General features: G+C 43.8%; 1 protein-coding gene across 1 annotated transcript in view; it reads right to left on the minus strand.

Annotated features, from left to right (window-relative positions):
* Window positions 1-16,638, minus strand: part of ankef1a (ankyrin repeat and EF-hand domain containing 1a) — a 157,753-nt gene extending 141,115 nt beyond the window's left edge. The window contains exons 1-3 of the mRNA XM_037686078.1: window positions 16,448-16,638; window positions 16,167-16,328; window positions 7-206 (exon numbers count right to left, since the gene is read on the minus strand). Of these exons, the coding sequence (XP_037542006.1) occupies window positions 7-206; window positions 16,167-16,328; window positions 16,448-16,637 (552 nt within the window). The 5' untranslated portion in view covers window position 16,638. The remainder of the gene's footprint in view (window positions 1-6; window positions 207-16,166; window positions 16,329-16,447) is intronic.
* Between the last annotated feature and the right edge of the window lie 2,117 nt (window positions 16,639-18,755).

Raw genomic sequence — 18,755 nt, forward strand, 5'->3', positions numbered from 1 at the left:
TTTCACCTGATTTGTTGCGTTGGGATTCGCTCCAGCATCTACCATGATGAGGCACAGCGGGGTGCGGTCGTAGGCTTTCTCACACATCATCTGGAAGATGTGAACCCCCTTAGTGGACACGTTGTTTACATCTGCCTGCTTCTGCAGGGCCAGCTGCAGGCAGCGGGCATGGCGCTTGGTGGGGTAGTTACAGTAGAACAGCACACCTGAGTCACAAACAAGGAGAGGACACAAGTCTGAATGTTGAGCCAAACAAAGAAGAGCAGTGACCACTGATGCATTTTCATGTATGTTTAAAAAAAAAAAGAAAAAGACATGAAATATCTGCAGAATAAAAATGATGCTCAGTTAAAATCAAACTGACAAGCGGCATGTTGATGTCCCCTGTCGCTGAGGGATTTGGATGTTTGTAGTTTTGAAGACGAGTGTTTTTCTGGATTGGAAGTGAACAGAGAATATTCAGGAGTTACTCGGTACAATGAAGAAGAACAGAGGGAGGTGTTTTTATTGTCCAAGGCAGAGCAGAGACAGATCCTGGTGAGTGGAGGGAGACATTTTATCAACCACCAGGTGCAGTGGTGGAGCCAGGGGGTGGCCAATGGTGGCCTTGACCACCATAGGTGGATCTTCAGCCACCACAATCATTTCAGGAAACTATATTTTGAATCAATATAAAAACTAGAAAGTATAGTTTCCTCAATGATTTTGGTGGTCGGTTTACTTAAATATCTGGTGGTAGTCATCTTGGATTTTTACATGGCAGCCATATTTGAATAGTGACCTTTGTTACACCTAGGTGCAGCTACACACTCAAACGGAAGATGCCTTGTTATTTTTGACCCAATCATTTGAGAAAACTATACGTTAAAGCAAAAATAAAAACTAGAATGCATAGCTTTCGCAAAAGATTGTGTTGGTTGGTTTAGTAGTGATAGGCAGCACGGTGGCGCAACTGGTACAGCTGCTGCCTCTCAGCGAGCAGGTCCCTGGTTCTAATCCCGGTCTGGGGGGCATTTCTGGGTGGAGTTTGCATGTTCTCTCCATGCATGCGTGGGTTTTCTCCAGGTACTCCGGTTTCCTCCCACAGACCAAAAACATGCATGTTAAGCTGATTGGTAACTCTAAATTGTCCCTAGGTGTGCGTGAGAGAGTGAATGGTTGTTTGTGTCGTTTGTCTCTATGTGGCCCTGTGATGGACTTGCGACCTGTCCAGGGTGTACCCCGCCCCTCGCACAGTGATTGCTGGACATGGGCACCGGCGAACCCCGTGACCCAAAATGGAAAAAATGGGTAAAGATAATGGATGGATGGCTGAACCGCCTTCTTCCACCTGCGTAATATCGCTAAAATTACAAACATCTGAACGAAAACTCATGCCGAAAAACTGATTCATGCATTTGTCACGTCTAGACTGGACTATTGCAATGGTTTATTAACTGGGTGTCCAAATACTTCTTTAAAACATCTTCAGTTGATCCAAAATGGTGCTGCCAGAGTCTTAACTGGAGTTAGTAGGAGAGATCACAGTAATAGTAATATCTGAAACTTGGTTAAATTACAAATCTATAAATTTTGATGTGGAAGGGTATAATCTGTTTTATACAAACCGAGTGAAGAACAAAGGTGGCGGTATTGCATTGTATGTTCATAGTTCCTTGAGATGTGAAAAATTAGAATGCATGTCATTTACCTTGGGTGATGCGATGGAATGTTACTGTTGAAATTGAGATGGAAAAAACAAAGAACATTATTGTAGCTTGTATATACAGAACACCAGGCTCTAATTCAGAACATTTTAGAGAAAGATGTGAAAATCTATTGGATGGATTAAATGATAGGAAAACCTGGTTAATTTGTGGAGATTTCAATATTGATCTATTTAAACAAGGACAGCACAAAATGACCACAGATTTTGTTGATGCATTGTCCAGTATAAGTTTATTTCCAGTGATTACTCAACCTACCAGAATCACTAGCACTACTGCAACATTAATTGATATCATTTTTACAAATGAAATTGGAAAAGCTATTTACAGTGGAGTCCTAATAAGTGACATAAGTGACCATTTACTTATATTCATAGTTCATGACAGTAAAATAAATAAAAAAAACTAATAAAGTTGATGAAATAAGGCAGGTTAGAGTCCGATCTGACGAAAGAATAAAAAAATTCTATAATGACCTGTTAAAGGAAAACTGGAGTGGGGTATATGTGAAAGACGTAAATGTGGCATATGAAACATTTCTGCAAGTCTATAAATCATTATATGACAAAAAATTGCCCGATATTAGTGTGTTACAAAAATAAAAATGGCAGTGCAAAACCCTGGATGACCAAGGAACTGTTAAAATCTTGTAAGAAGAAAAATAAGTTATATAGAGATTTTGTTAGATTTTCAACTAAACCTAAAGAGTTAAAATACAAGGCATATAAAAACAAATTGACAACATTAATAAAACATGCTAAGAAAGATTACTATAATTTAAAGTTGCGAGAGAGCAGTGGTGATATGAAAAGAACGTGGAAAATTTTGAATAGTATTGTAAGACCTAATTATACTCATTGCCTTGAAAAACAGTTTTTTAAGGGAGAAACTACATCGAATGGAAAAAATTAAGTGGTGAATGAATTTAATTCCTTTTTAGGGCCATGTTTAGCTTCTTCCATTAAGACAAATGATATTCAGGGTGTGCAGGGTGGTAGTAGAATTTCACAGTCAATGTTTCTTGGAGATAAGTGAACATGAAATTCTAACTATAGTAAGGAAAAGTAAAACTAAGACATCTGTTGATAGTGATGGAATTGATATGATGATTATTAAAAAAAAAAAACTATTGACTTTATTATTAAACCATTGACTTATATTTGTAATTTGTCAGTCCAGAGTGGCATATTTCCAGAAAAAAATTTAATTAGCAAAAGTATTTCCAATATTCCCCTCCCTGGGCTGCCACCTTACCGTGGTGGAGGGGTTTGAGTGTCCCAATGATCCTAGGAGCTATGCTGTCAGGGGCTTTATGCCCCTAGTAGGGTCACCCATGGCAGACAGGTCCTAGGTGAGGGACCAGACAAAGTGCAGCCCAAACACACCCCTATGATGAAAAACACAAATGGACCTAGTGTTCCCTTGCCCGGACGTGGGTCACCGGGGCCCCTCTCTGGAGCCAGGCCTGGAGGTGGGGCACGTGGGCGAGCGCCTGGTGGCCGGGCTTTTACCCATGGAGCTCGGCCGGGCACAGCCCGAAGAGGAGACGTGGGTCCCCCTTCCTATGGGCTCACCACCTGTGGGAGGGGCCAAAGGGGTCGGGTGCAATGTGGGATGGGTGGTGGCCGAGGGCGGGGACCCTGGCGGTCTGATCCTCGGCTACAGAAGCTGGCTATTGGGACGTGGAATGTCACCTCACTGGTGGGGAAGGAGCCTGAGCTGGTGTGTGAGGCTGAGAGGTTCCGGCTAGAAATAGTCGGACTCACCTCTACACATGGCTCGGGCTCTGGAACCAGTTTCCTTGAGAGGGGCTGGACACTCTTCCACTCTGGAGTTGCCCCTGGTGAGAGGCGCCGAGCAGGCGTGGGCGTACTAATTGCCCCCCAACTTGGTGCCTGTGTATTGGGGTTCACCCCCGTGAATGAGAGGGTGGCCTCTCTCCGCCTACGTGTGGGGGGACGGGTTCTGACTGTCATTTGTGCTTATGCACCAAACGGCAGTTCAGATTATCCACCCTTTCTGGAGTCCTTAGAGGGGGTACTGGAAAGTGCACCTTCTGGGGACTCCCTTGTTCTGCTGGGGGACTTCAATGCTCATGTGGGCAATGACAGTGAGACCTGGAGGGGTGTGGTTGGGAGGAACGGCCCCCCTGATCTGAACCAGAGTGGTGTTCTGTTGTTGGACTTCTGTGCTCGTCATGGATTGTCAATAACGAACACCTTGTTCAAGCATAAGGGTGTCCATATGTGCTCTTGGCACCAGGACACCCTAGGCCGCAGTTCGATGATCGACTTTGTCATCGTCTCATCTGATCTGCGGCCACATGCCTTGGACACTCGGGTGAAGAGAGGGGCAGAGCTGTCAACTGATCACTACCTGGTGGTGAGTTGGCTCCGATGGTGGGGGAGGATGCCGGTCAGACCTGGTAGGCCCAAACGTATTGTGAGGGTTTGCTGGGAACGTCTGGCAGAGTCTCCTGTGAGACGGAGTTTCAACTCCCACCTCCGGGAGAACTTTGAACATGTTCCAAGGGAGGTGGGGGACATTGAGTCTGAGTGGACCATGTTTCGTGCCTCTATTGTCGAGGCGGCTTACCAGAGCTGCGGCCGCAAGGTTGTCGGTGCCTGTCGGGGCGGCAACCCTCGAACCCGATGGTGGACACCGTCGGTGAGGGATGCTGTCAGGCTGAAGAAGGAGTCCTATTGGGCCTTTTTGGCCTGTGGGACCTCGGAAGCAGCTGATGGGTACCGGCAGTCCAAGCGACATGCGGCTCGGGTGGTTGCTGAGGCAAAAACTCGGGCATGGGAGGAGTTCGGAGAGGCCATGGAGAACGACTTCCGCACGGCTTCGAGACGTTTCTGGTCCACCATCCGGCGTCTCAGGGGGGGGAAGCGGTATGCCACCAACACTGTTTATAGTGGGAGTGGTTTGCTGCTGACTTCAACTCGGGATGTTGTGGGTCGGTGGGCGGAATACTTTGAAGACCTCCTCAATCCCACCGGCACGTCTTCCACTGAGGAAGCAGAGCCTGGGGACTCTGGGTCGGGCCCTCCAATCTCTGGTGCTGAGGTCACCGAGGTGGTTAAAAAGCTCCTCGGTGGCAGGGCCCCAGGGGTGGATGAGATCCGCCCAGAGTTCCTTAAGGCTCTGGATGTTGTAGGGTTGTGTTGGCTTACGCGACTCTGCAATGTTGCGTGGACATCGGGGGAAGTTCCCCTGGATTGGCAGACCGGGGTGGTGGTCCCCCTATTCAAAAAGGGGGACCGTAGAGTGTGTTCCAACTACAGGGGAATCACGCTCTTAAGCCTCCCTGGTAAGGTCTATTCGGGGGTTCTGGAGAGGAGGGTCCGTCGGATAGTCGAACCTCGGATTCAGGAGGAACAGTGCGGTTTTCGTCCTGGCCGTGGAACACTGGACCAGCTCTACACTCTCAGCAGGGTCCTGGAGGGTGCGTGGGAGTTTGCCCAACCAGTCTACATGTGCTTTGTGGACTTGGAGAAGGCTTTCGACCGCGTCCCTCGGGGGGCCCTGTGGGGGGTACTCTGGGAGTATGGGGTACCAGGCCCTTTGATACGGGCTGTTAGGTCCCTGTATGACCGGTGTCAGAGCCTGGTCCGCATCGCCGGCAGTAAGTCGGGCTTGTTCTCGGTGAGAGTTGGACTCCGCCAAGGTTGCCCTTTGTCACCGATTCTGTTCATAACTTTTATGGACAGAATTTCTAGGCGCAGCCAAGGTGTTGAGGGGATCCGTTTTGGTGGCCTCAGAATTGCGTCTCTGCTTTTTGCAGATGATGTGGTCTTATTGGCTTCATCAGATCGTGATCTACAGCTTTCACTGGAGAGGTTCACAGCCGAATGCGATGCGGCCGGGATGAAGATCAGTTCCTCCAAATCCGAGGCCATGGTCTTGAGCCGGAAAAGGGTAGAGTGCCCTCTCTGGGTCAGGGAGGAGGTCCTACCCCAAGTGGAGGAGTTCAAGTATCTTGGGGTCTTGTTCACGAATGAGGGAAAAATGGAGCGTGAGATCGATAGGCGGATAGGTGCAGCGTCTGCAGTGAAGCGGGCGCTGTACAGGTCTGTCGTGGTGAAGAGAGAGCTGAGTCAAAAGGCGAAGCTCTCAATTTACCGATCGATCTACGTTCCCACCCTCATCTATGGTCACGAGCTTTGGGTTGTGACCGAAAGAATGAGATCTCGGATACAAGCGGCCGAAATGAGTTTTCTCCGCAGGGTGTCTGGGCTCTCCCTTAGAGACAGGGTGAGAAGCTCGATCATCCGGGAGGGACTCGGAGTAGAGCCGCTGCTTCTCCACATCGAGAGGAGCCAGTTGAGGTGGCTTGGGCATCTGTTTAGGATGCCTTCTGGACGCCTCCCTGGTGAGGTGTTCCGGACACGTCCCACCGGAAGGAGGCCCAGGGGAAGACCCAGGACACGCTGGAGGGACTACATTTCTCGGCTGGCCTGGGAACGCCTTGGGATTCCCCCGGAAGAGCTGGCCCAAGTGGCTGGGGAGAGGGAAGTCTGGGCCTCCCTACTTAGGCTGCTACCCCCGCGACCCGACCCCGGATAAGCGGAAGAAAATGGATGGATGGATGGATTTCCAATATTTAAAAATGGTGATAGACATATTTTTGACAATTATACACCGATCTCAGTGCTCCCCCAGTTTTTTAAAGTGCTTGAAAAAGGGTTTGTCCAGAATTTGGATGGTTATATTGAAAAGAATCACTTGTTGAGTGAGAGTCAATATGGCTTAATATCAAATAAATCAACATCCCTCGCATTATTAGAACTAAATGAAGAAATTACAGAAGCAATAGAAAGGAAGGGGGGTGTTTATTGATTTAAGAAAAGCCTTTGATACAATCGACCACACTTTATTGCTTTCCAAATTACAAGATTATGGGATAAGAGGGATAGTTCATAATTGGTTGAGTAGTTATTTGTCTAACTGAAAACAATTTGTACAGCTAGGAAATTAAAAATCAGATCTTCAAAATATAAAATGTGGAGTCCCCCAAGGTTCAGTGCTAGGACCAAAGCTTTTTCTTTTGTATATCAATGACATTTGTGAAGTGTCTAAAAAGTTACAAATCATCATGTTTGCAGATGATACAATTTTATTTTGTTCTGGGAATGACTTAAACATTATAGAATGTATGGCTAGTGAAGTGCTTCTCAATTATTGTCGGTTATGCCCCCTCTAGGACAAAGTAAACATTTTGCCCCACCCCCACAACTCTCCGCCGCGACTGTAAATAGTATAATTTGGCTAAAAAATTGTTATTTTTGATTGTTACAATTTGATTGTTAAAATTGTTACACCTCTGCATAGCATTGTACCCTTATTAACATTAATAAAGAATTAAAGAAAGAAATATAGATCAACTTACGACAAAGATTATTAACATTGACTTATGGTCTGTAACAGAAAAGGCTTAAAGTGCATCAATTTGCCTGAAATTAAAAAAATATATATCCTTATTTAAACTGTAAACATTTTTGACCATTTGATACTGAACAATCAAATTAAATACAATCAATAAATAATAATAAATTCAAATTGATCAACAACATTTTAACTCAGGAGTGTTATATACAACACTTTGACCTACAAAACAAAAATGAATTAAACAATTTGTGCTGTTTTTTAGTTTTTAATGAAAATGAGGAAGTCAGGATTAATGGCTACAATGAATTCAAAAAGCGTTCAATACAAAAACAACTGGACTTTATTTGTAACAGAAGACGTTTCGCTCCTCATCCGAGGAGCTTTCTCAATTCAATCTCACAGATAAGGGACACTCTTTTGAGGACCAAAATGTGCACATTTTGGACCGAGAACACAGATGGTTTGAGAGGGGGGTGAAGGAAGCAATTTATGTAAAAAGAGAAAAACCCTCTCTTAACAGAGGAGGAGGCCTCAGATTCCCACTTTCAAAAACATATAATGCAACTTTAAAACAGATTCCCAGCCGGTTTTCACACCTGATGGGAACAGAGTGGCCTCGTCTGTGAATTAGAGGAACAAAGACCTACTGTTTTGGGTTTTAGGTGTGAACTGCCAATATACATATATGTGTGTGTGTGTGTCTTATGTGTGTGTGTGTCTTATCTCACTCAGCCTTATAACCTGTATCTCTCACTCTCTGCTCTTTGAATTGAGAAAGCTCCTCGGATGAGGAGCGAAACGTCTTCTGTTACAAATAAATTCCAGTTGTTTTTGTATTGAACGCTTTTTGAATTCATCATGTCCTGGATGACTGAGAATCTTCACCAGCAATGGCTACAATGAGCATGTTTTGCAGTGCACAGCTTTATGAAGCTGAGTTTGAAACAAGATCCTGCAACTCTCAGCACCAGCTCAATGTTTAGCTGGACCTGGACCTGGACGTGGTCTTCAGTGCAAAAACACCAGAGAAGCTGCAAAGAGTGCAGAGCAAGCGAGCTGGCTGAGGGGGAAGGGGGCGGTCCAGGGGAATGCGGCGTGCTCACAAGAACCTGACAAGTTGTTTAATGACAAAATATATTTTGTTAGCAAAGAATTTTTTTTTTTTTCATTTAGCCTTTATTTATCCAGGTTAGTCTCATTGAGCCACGAGAACTCATTTTCAAGAGAGACCTGTTTAGGGAGCACATGGTGGGGTTAAGGGCCTTGCTCATGGGCCCAGAGTGGGGCGAATGAGGGTGGGGGTTAAGTGTGGGTGTTTCACCTACCCCACCCACAATTTTTGATGTTGTCGGGGCCGGGGCGTGAACCGGCGATCTTCGGATCACAAGCCCACCTCTATAACCTCTGCGCCACCACTCCCCCGAATAGAATAGAGTATTAACATTTGTTAAACATCTGTTTTTATAACAAAAAAAAAAAAAAAAAAAAAGTGCTTTGACAATCAAGAAAACTAAAACATTTTGTCAACGTGAAAGAAGAAAGAGGTGCGGGTGTCGCTCTCGCTTTGACTTTATACTCTTTGTTACATGCACGCGGTGGGTGAAATGCGTCCAGAGCAGAGGACTTGTTAGTAAAGAATAGAATCCTAACATTTATTAAACATTAGTTTGCATTCAACACAGTTGCCGAATGCACCCTGACACAATGAGAATGGTGGGGAAAAAAACAAAACTAATCCCTGCCGCAAAATGTTCCCCGGGTCACATGTGCCCTCCCTGGCATTGCTCCGGGCCCCCCAGGGGGGCGCTCCCCACCATTTGAGAAGGACTGGGCTAGTGAGATGTCTAAACTTAATGAGTGGTTTAAATACAACAAATTATCAATAAACTGGAATAAAACAAAATTCATGATTTTTGGTAATAGAAAAATAGATGATTCTATTATAATGTCTATAGATGATAATCAAGTTGAACGAGTACATGAAGTTGAATTTTTAGGGATTGTTTTAGATCATAAACTTAACTGGAAATCTCATATAAAATATATAAAACTAAAACTATGCAAAAGTATTGGACTTCTAAATAAAGTAAAACATGTTTTAGAACTATCAACATTACAGACATTATATTATTCATTTGTTGTTCCATATCTGGCTTATTGTATAGAGGTATGGGGCAACTCATATAAAACCAACACTAAACCGTTGTCTGTCTTACAAAAGAAAGTTATGAGTTATTTATATAAAGTGGACACTAGAGAACACACAAATACATTGTTTATTCAGTCAAATATCTTGAAACTAAGGGATCTGGTTAATTTAAAAATGCTATTGCTTATGTTTAAAGCTAGAGATTATTGCCATTTAATTTACAAAAGTTCTTTTTCTTAAGTTCGTGTGATAGAAATAACAGAAGGAAGTATGATTTCAAAAGTAAAACTGTGCGTACTACTTTAAAACAAATGTGCATTTTGGTGCATGGAGTAAAATTATGGAACAGTTTGGATGAGGAGTTAAAAAATGCTTTACAATAAACCAATTCAAAACACTTTATAAAAAAGAATGATTAACTCTTATACACTTTTAAGTTGTTAATAGGAAGAGTGATATATTGTTATTGTTGTTGTTATATTGTTTGCAACTTGTTTTGTTAATTTAATGTATGACATGACATTTTTGTAATTATTGAGAAAGGGGGCAGGTCTATACAAGATTTTCTTCTTCCTGCTCCCCCTTCACTCGTGTAAATAAGCGTTATCAGAGAATGTGTTTGTAAACTGATGATAATTTTTTTGAATCGAGTGAATAAATTGATTGATTGATCATATCTCTCCAGTTTTAGCTTCTCTTCATTGGCTCCCTGTTAAAACCAGAATAGAATTCAAAATCCTACTTCTAACTTACAAAGCTCTCAACAACCTAGCTCCATCTTATATTACAGATCTTATTGTTCCATATTTTCCAAATAGAGCACTTTGCTCTCAGGCTGCAGGTTTACTTGTGGTTCCTAGAGTTTACAAAAACAGAATGGGAGGCAGAGCTTTCAGTTATCAGGCTCCTCTCTTGTGGAACCAACTTCCAATCTCTGTCCATGAGGCTGACACATTATCCAGTTTTAAAACTAGGCTTAAGGTTGTTTTCACACTTGATAGTCCGGTAGACCCGGTTCGGTTGGGGACCAATATTCATAACATTTTGTTTACATTTGAGCTGGATGGATGTCTTTTGACAATTCAAATGTCAATGTTAGTCAGATAATATGGTGGTGGTGCAGAGGTTACAGAAGGTGGGACTGTGATTGGAAAGTCACAGGTTCAACTCCTCGAACTGACAACATCAAAATGTGGGTGGGGAAAGTAAAAAACCCACACCTGCCTCCACCCTCATTTTCCCCTCTCTGGGCCCTTGAGCAAGGCCCTTAAACAAGGCAAGGCCCCACCATCTGTTCTCCAGGTGCCCTTGATAGCAGCTCTCTGCTCCACACAGACGACTGTGGTAGCTCGGTGGTCTGTGGTTGTGTCAAGAAGGGCATCTGGCATAAAAACAATCACCAAGTCTTCAAGTGAGTTAGTTTGCTGTGGTGACCCCCTGAAGAAGGGAAAAGCTGAAAGAATAATAATAAGTGTTTGTCAGATAAATATATAAAAACTGCATTACCTGCAGACCCTCGGAGCATGTGGAGGAGCATTAAGTGCATAACAGATTATAAAGGCAGGAGTGAACAATGCCCCAAAGACCCATCTCTGCCTGATGCCCTCAACAAGTTCTATGCACGCTTTGAAGACCCGAACAGACCACCCAGCACCAGACTCACCTCACCACCGGATGAAGAGCAACTCAGCATGACCTCAGCCGAAGTAAGGAGTACTTTCAGGAGGATTAATCCGCACAAAGCAACTGGCCTAGACAACATCCCCGGAAAAGTGTTGAAAGAATGTGCTGATCAGCTCTGCGAGGTGCTGGCAGACATCTTTAACACCTCACTTACCCAGGAGACAGTTCCCAAACTGCCTGAAGACTGCCACCATCATCCCAGTCCCAAAAAGCTCTACAGTGACTGGTCTGAATGACTATCGGCCAGTGGCCCTCACCCCGATAGTCGCTAAATGCTTCGAAAAACTGGTCATGACTCACATCAAAACAACCATCAACATCAACGAGGACCCTCATCAGTATGCATACTGTGAGAACCGATCAACAGAGGACGCCACCTCCTCTGTGGTCCACACTGTGCTCAGCCACCTGGAGCAGAAAAACTTACGTCCGTATGCTCTTTGTGGACTTCACATCTGCCTTCAACAGCATGATCCCCCAAACCCTGATGGACAAACTATCCACACACTAGGACTAAGCCCCTCCATTTGCAACTGTGTACTAGACTTCTTAACAAACAGACCACAGTTAGTGAGGATCCACAACTTCTCCTCCTCCACCATAACCCTCAGCACTGGCTCTCCTCAGGGATGTGTGTTGAGCCCCCTCCTGTTTACTCTGCTCACGTATGATTGTGCAGCTACCCATCCAGGCTGTCACATTGTAAAGTTTGCAGACGATACAGCGGTGGTGGGATGCATCACAAACAATGATGAGTCCAGCTACAGGCAAGAGATGGAACACCTGGAGAGCTGGTGCAAAGAGAATAACCTTCACATCAATGTGAAGAAGACAAAGGAGATGATTGTGGACTTCAGAAGGAACAAAAACATCTACACCCCCGTGAACATAAAAGGATCTGCGGTGGAAGTGGTCTCCAGCTACAAGTACTTGGGTGTACACATGAATGACAACCTCAGCTGGAGCAACAACACCACCAGCTTGATCAAGAAAGCTCATCAGAGACTCTACTTCCTCAGACGGCTGAGGCGAGCTGGTCTGGGAAGCTCAGTCTTCACCTCCTTCTACAGGTGTGCAGTGGAGAGCATCCTGTGCTCCAGCATCAACGTGTGGCATGGAGGCTGCACAGCTGCAGAAAGAAAAGCTTTGCAGAGAGTGGTGAAGGCTGCACAGAAGATGTTGGAGTCAGCCTCCCCACCATCACAGACATCTATACCTCCAGATGCAGGAAGAGGGCCACCTGCATCATGAAGGACCTCACTCACCCAGCACACACACTTTTTGCCACACTCCCCTCAGGAAGGAGGTTAAGGAGCATTAAGTCTAGAACCACTAGACTGAGGAACAGCTTCTACCCTGAGGCTGTTAGACTCATGAATCTCTAACTAGAATAATCACTGTGAAAAACCATATCATGTTGCTGCTGATCTGTTTCATGTTGCTGCTGATCTGTTTCATGTTGCTGTTGATCTGTTTCAATGTTGATGTGTTCATGCGTGCTCATCTGCTCACACAGACTCATGTTCATGTTTGTGCTGATGTTCAATGTTTTTATGTTATGAGTGCTTAGTGTATATTTAGTTGATGTTTTTCTTAGTTCATATCTTAGATGTTATCACTGTTTTTCTTATACATTTTATTGTTGGATGTAACTGGGACCTTGTGCACATAATTTCGCTCCACCACATGTACCACATGAGGTGCGAATGACAATAAAGAAACTCTGACTCTGACATTAATCAGCAGATCACAGCCCCTCTTTTCTTTCGATGAATTAAAACAACTCTTTGGCGCTCATGGGCAGAGCTGCCTGCACTAAATCCACCAAATCAAGTATTTTTTGTTACTTGGCCATAACAAGTTGTGCCCTTCTTTTTAAACACTATTTAACAATAAAACTATTTAACAACAAAACTATTTAACAATAAAAGCTGTGCGGCCACTGGAGGTCACAGTCTAGGACAGAAGTCAAATGAACAGACCAAACAAGTCCCAGAGGAGTGCACAGCGATATCAGGTTAGGTTACTGAGCAGGTATCACACGAGACACTGCTACAGCCTGATCTGTAATTAGATGTGTGTGTGGCCTGACACACAACCACACACACACACACACACACACACACACATGCATGCATGATTCTTAACACGTGCTGAGAAGCATAATATACTAAATCTTGTACAGTATTTTCATAAACACAACAACTATTCTGCTTTTCTATAATATACAGTCTTGGCCGTTCACTTTGAGAAAAGTTTTCCTCACTCGATTTGTTGAACGGGACACACCGGACACATGAAAACTAACAAAGTAAGAAGAGCTTTTTACCTGGGACTGTCTGGGATCTCACCACCTCATCAATATCTAAACAGAAGCTGCATGAATTTTTATGAGCTGTAAGAACAAACTTGACTGAGAAGGAAAATCATGCTATTGAAGACGTCAGGATTTAAAGTTCCAATAAAAATACATATATAAACCAAAGTTAAAATGTTACCTCCAAACTTCCATATCAGAGACAAGTAAAAGAAGAAAAGCATTAAGGAAAGAACTGTGACGTGTATATCCTAAAAACAAAGAAAGTGTCAGAAAACATCTTAATATTTATGACATTTGATATAAAACACATGACTTTACCTGTTTTGTCACATAACTGGCATATTTTTCCTTTGATCTTGGCACAGCCAAAGTGAAACAGGAAGTGACATAAAAGGGGAACTCCCTGGTCTCTGTTTATTGAAACAAATTATTTGAACTGTGACTCTTCGTCTCTCTGATAGTGAATCAAAATAATCTGTTTTCAGCCATTATGCTCTGTTGAAATGCAGGTGTTCCCCTCTGACATCACTTCCTGTTACTGAACATGTAAATCCATCCATCCATTATCTTTTACCCACTTCTTCCATTTTGGGTCATGGGGGTCACCGGTGCACGTGTCCGGCAATCACTGTGGGAGGGGCGGGGTACACCCTGGATGGGTCGCAAGTCCATCACAGGGACACATAGAGACAAACAACCATTCACGCTCTCACTCACACCTAGGGACAATTTAGAGTTACCAATCAGACTAACATGCACGTTTTTGGTCTGTGGGAGGAAACTGGAGAACCCGGAGAAAACCCACGCATGCACGGAGAGAACATGCAAACTCCACCTAGAAAGGCCCCCGGTCCGGGATTTGAACCAGGGACCTGCTTGCTGAGAGGCAGCAGCTCTACCAGTGCCACCATGCTGCCCTGAGCATGTAAATATCTCAACAAATGTTCATCCCAGCGGTGTGATTTTTATTTTCTTTTGCAATACTTTATTAATGTTATCTTTCCAAAAGGGCATTCATATTTATTACAAAGTTTGATGTGACAGGCTCTTGGAGGAGGATCTATCTCTGTTAGTCTGTGTTTGTTATTTGAGTTCATCTTTCAGTCGTATTTCTCCATGTGCTTTTATGTTTTATGTTCACGTTCTTTGCTTTGACTCAGTCCTGTGTTCCTTGGATCAGTCTCATTTTCATCCTCAGTTGTTCAGTCATCGTACCACTCACACCTGTTTTCCATGATTCATCGCCCAGGTGCCGTCCCCCCCTCAGATATCTTGACCCTTTTGTGTTTTGTAAGTAGTTGTTGCTATGCCTGTCCTTTGTTTTCTTGTATTTAATAAAACAAGTTCCGTTTTATCGAGCTCATCGTATCTGCCTGAATCTGTGCTCAATCCCTTCACCGACCGTGATACTGACCAATCGAGATGCATTCACTTGTCAAAAACATCTAATTATGACCTAAAGGTTTATGCTCAATTACAAAACACCTTCTTGATTTGATGCCCATAGCCCGCCATGCTGCATATTTGAACAAAGATGATCTGTTAGCGCTCAGAGTATGTGTAAGGGATGACTCTCAGCTACAACCACACCAAATGTTAGCTTAATATTTGTAAATGGACTGTACTTATATAGTGTCTTTCTAATTTATCAAGATGCTCAAAGCTTTTTACACTACAAACTGTGCCCTCAACAAAGTCCATGCTCAATAATCCAGGTATACAATCCAACAATTTTCAGTCAGGTCATCTGGACAGTTTCTTTTATTTGTGCTGAAAAGGTTCACCTTCCATCCAGAAGGCTTCATCAGTCAAGGAAACACACAACATAAAACTGATTCTTCCCCCAACAGCTTACTCCAAAGTGGAACAAACCAGTTATGTTGGTGCTAAGCACTTCGTAACATAACATAACTCCATAACATACTCTACTTTGCAGTAAGCTGTTGGGGGAAGAGTCTATTTTGTGTTGTGTGTTTCCTTGACTGTTGAAGCCTTCCGGATGGAAGGTGAAACTTTTCAGCACACAAAAAAAAAGAAGCTGTCCAGATAACCTGACTGAAAAATGTTGAATTGCATTCCTGGATTATTGAGCATGGACGTTTTTGGTTTTGAACCAGTTTGACATGACTGTCGACGAGGAAGAGGGTCGGCAATGGAGGAGGGGGTGTGCCAAAGAGACCATCTTAGCACCAACATAACTGGTTTGTTCCACTTTGGAGTAAGCTGTTGGGGGACTAATTAGTTTTGTGTTGTGTGTTTCCTTGACTGATGAAGCCTTCTGGATGGAAGGTGAAACGCTTCAGCAAAAAGAAATAAATAAAATAAAACTGTCCAGATGACCTGATTGAAAAATGTTGGAATCTGTGCCTCATCTACCCATTCATACAGCACTCTACTAGATCTCTACACAGCTAATTGAACAAATCATTCTAAAGAGAATAATCAGTGCTTTATCACATTCATACACTGATGGGACACACATTGGTGGCAATGAGGGGTTCAGTGTCTTGCCCAGAGGCACTTCAACATGTGACTGCTGATGGAATTCAACTCCCATCTCCCACATTGGAGGACGACTGCTCTAACCACTCAGCCACAGCCGCCCATACAATTCAGTGTACAATTCACTGAGGTATGTACATTTTTGTGTTGGCTAATATCGCTTTGTTGTGGTGGCCATCTTGAATGGGTTAACATCTAGAGTAAACCAAACATACACGAGCAATTAAATGAACATTTTGCAGAGATGGATGATAAATCCTTAAGTTGCTGAAAACAAAGTGTTGTTGCCTCTGAGCATCAAGCTCTTCACTCTGTCAGTGTTCAACGAACTGTGTAATCTGTTTTATAATTATTCAGGTGTAATATCTTCAAGTTTTAGACACGATGTGACAGGGTCATCCCTCCAGCTGCCCACCTTGTCCCTTGGCATCCCGGAGCGTCAGGTCAGCCTGTTTGTGGGTTAGCAGAGACAGCATGGCGTCATTCCCCAGCTCAGCTGCTAACATGGCGGGCGTACGACCCTGTCTGTCCTGAACGTTAGGCTGTGCTTCTTTAGAGAGAAGGAAGTCGACGAGGTCTGACAAGACAGATAAAACAGAGCGACTTGAACCTGAAACACTGCCATCCTTGTAGTCGTCTAACATTTTGGTTCACACACTGAATATTTTCTGAGAAAAGCAGAAAAAGTCCTTTTACCTAGATCATTGGCTGAAACTGCCACATGCAGCACCCCGGTGCCATCCCGTGGCTCTGTGAGGTTAATGAGATCTTTCACTCCGAGGTTCACCATCTCCTCAATCTGCTGCCGGTCTCCCTGCAGGACGTGCTGCAGCAGGCGGTAGATCTGCAGGACCTGCAGGCGGCCCTGGGCTGTCCTGCTGCTCATTCTCACCTCCCTGAGATCCTGATCAGGAGAAAAGTGGGACTTCCTGAGAGAGTTGCAATGAATGGCGACACCTGTGTAGCTTAAATTAAACAAACAAACAAACAAATATATATATATATATATATATATATTTTTTTTTTTCAGTGTATATACAAAGAGAAAGAGAGAGAGAGAGAAAGTTCTGATTTGAACCGATTAATTTTCTGAGCAATCAATGGAGTAGGATTGTAACAAACCCTGGGATATTTTCTTGTCTTCTGCAGTTTGAAGCACCTCTGCACACAGATACAAAGGAAAGATATGAAGGAGTATTACTAAACATCTTTATTGCATTAAAGTGGAACGCCATTCTGAAGTGGAGTTTTGTGTAAAACTTGTACATATCTTTCACAATGAAACATCTCAGTCTGAAGAAACACACTTTAATTAACCGACAAGTTAATGGCTAGTCTGAATACACAGGACTAAAGTGGACGACTGCCCTCTTAAACCAGGTGAGAGCACCAAAACCTTCCAGTGCTTCATGAAATCACTGATGAATCTAACCAAGTGGAGTCAGGTCCTCTGAACGGATCCTTCAACAGACTTAATCTTATAAGCAGCACCATTTCATAGACCTTTAAAACGTCACTTTCTTCAACATAGTGCTTAAAGCAGCAGCAGTTAGCTGTAGCAATGCTGGTGATAAAACATATATTTTAAAACAGAGATTAGTTAAATTAGAAAAATGTGTTTGCATGATCAAATATGAAGGTTGGAGTAACCTTCACGCTAACCATTACCTCATCTACCGTCACAGGATTAAGATGGCCGCCACGAAAAGGTACAAGATGAGTGGAGAGTGAGGTGCGTGCACGCTACTCGCAGTAATATCCTGATGCATGCTCAATAATCCAGGTAGAAAAATCCAAAAAAGTTCAATCTGGTCCTCTGGACATTCAAAAAAAAACAAAAAACAACACAAAGCAAAAAAATGTAGAAACGTTTCGTCTCTCATCCAAGAGACTTCCTCAGTCTGAGGTGCTGTTTTCAGCTCAGTCTCTTAAATAGCACCTTCTCAGAGTGGATCAACCAGTTTGCTGCTGACAACCAAAACCAGCTGCTCACATGCTCAAGAAGGACCATCAGCCTAACAATGGATCATTAGCACTGATGGCTGTTTACTATTCACAGAGGGCTGAGTGATACTAGCAATCACAGCATTGTAAGAGGGGGACAGTTGAACCCGGAGGCCTCCACCCCTGTTTAATGATGGACGATTTCTTTTCACAAAGATGGCCTCCTTTACTCCTCTCTCAAACCATCGTTCCTCTCTATCCAGGGTGTGAACATCTTCATCCCTGAAAGAGTGACCGCTGGCCTGGAGATGAGTGTAGACCGCAGAGTCCTGGCCTGATGATGTTGATCTTCTGTGCTGGTCCATCCTTTTGGCCAGTGGCTGTTTAGTTTGCCCGATGTAAGACTGATCACAGCCCTCCTGACACTGAACAGCATACACAACATTACTCTGTTTGTGCCGGAGGACTGGATCTTTGGGATGAACCAGTCTTTGCCGTAATGTATTTTGGGGTTTAAAAGCCACTGGGACGTTATGTTTAGAAAATAAACGTCTCAGTTTCTCTGATGCTCCCTCAACATATGGAATGACCACTGGTCTGGGTCTGGGTTCCTCCTTTTCACCTGATGGCTGACTGGAGTCCTGTTTGGGTTTCTTCTCTGCTTTTAGGAAGGCCCAGTTAGGATATCCACATTGCTCTAGAGCCTGTTTTGTGTAGGATTTCTCCTTCTGCCTGGCTCCCGAGTTAGTGGGGATGCTGTCTGCTCTGTGATACAGAGTCCTGATGACTCCTAACTTGTGCTCCAAAGGGTGATGGGAGTCAAACTGCAAATACTGGTCTGTGTGGGTGGGTTTGCGGTACACCTCGGTTTGCAAATGTCCTCTATCAGAGACTGAGACCTCACAGTCCAAGAAAGCCAACTTGCCATTTTTTACATCTTCTCGTGTGAACTTGATGTATTTATCCACAGAGTTGATGTGGTCAGTAAAATGTTGGACTTCCTGAGATTTAATTTTAACCCAGGTGTCATCAACATACCTGAACCAATGACTTGGTGGTG

The sequence above is a fragment of the Nematolebias whitei genome, chromosome 12 (assembly GCF_014905685.2).
Source record: "Nematolebias whitei isolate Nwh7 chromosome 12, NemWhi1, whole genome shotgun sequence".
NCBI classification, from domain to species: Eukaryota; Metazoa; Chordata; class Actinopteri; order Cyprinodontiformes; family Rivulidae; genus Nematolebias; species Nematolebias whitei.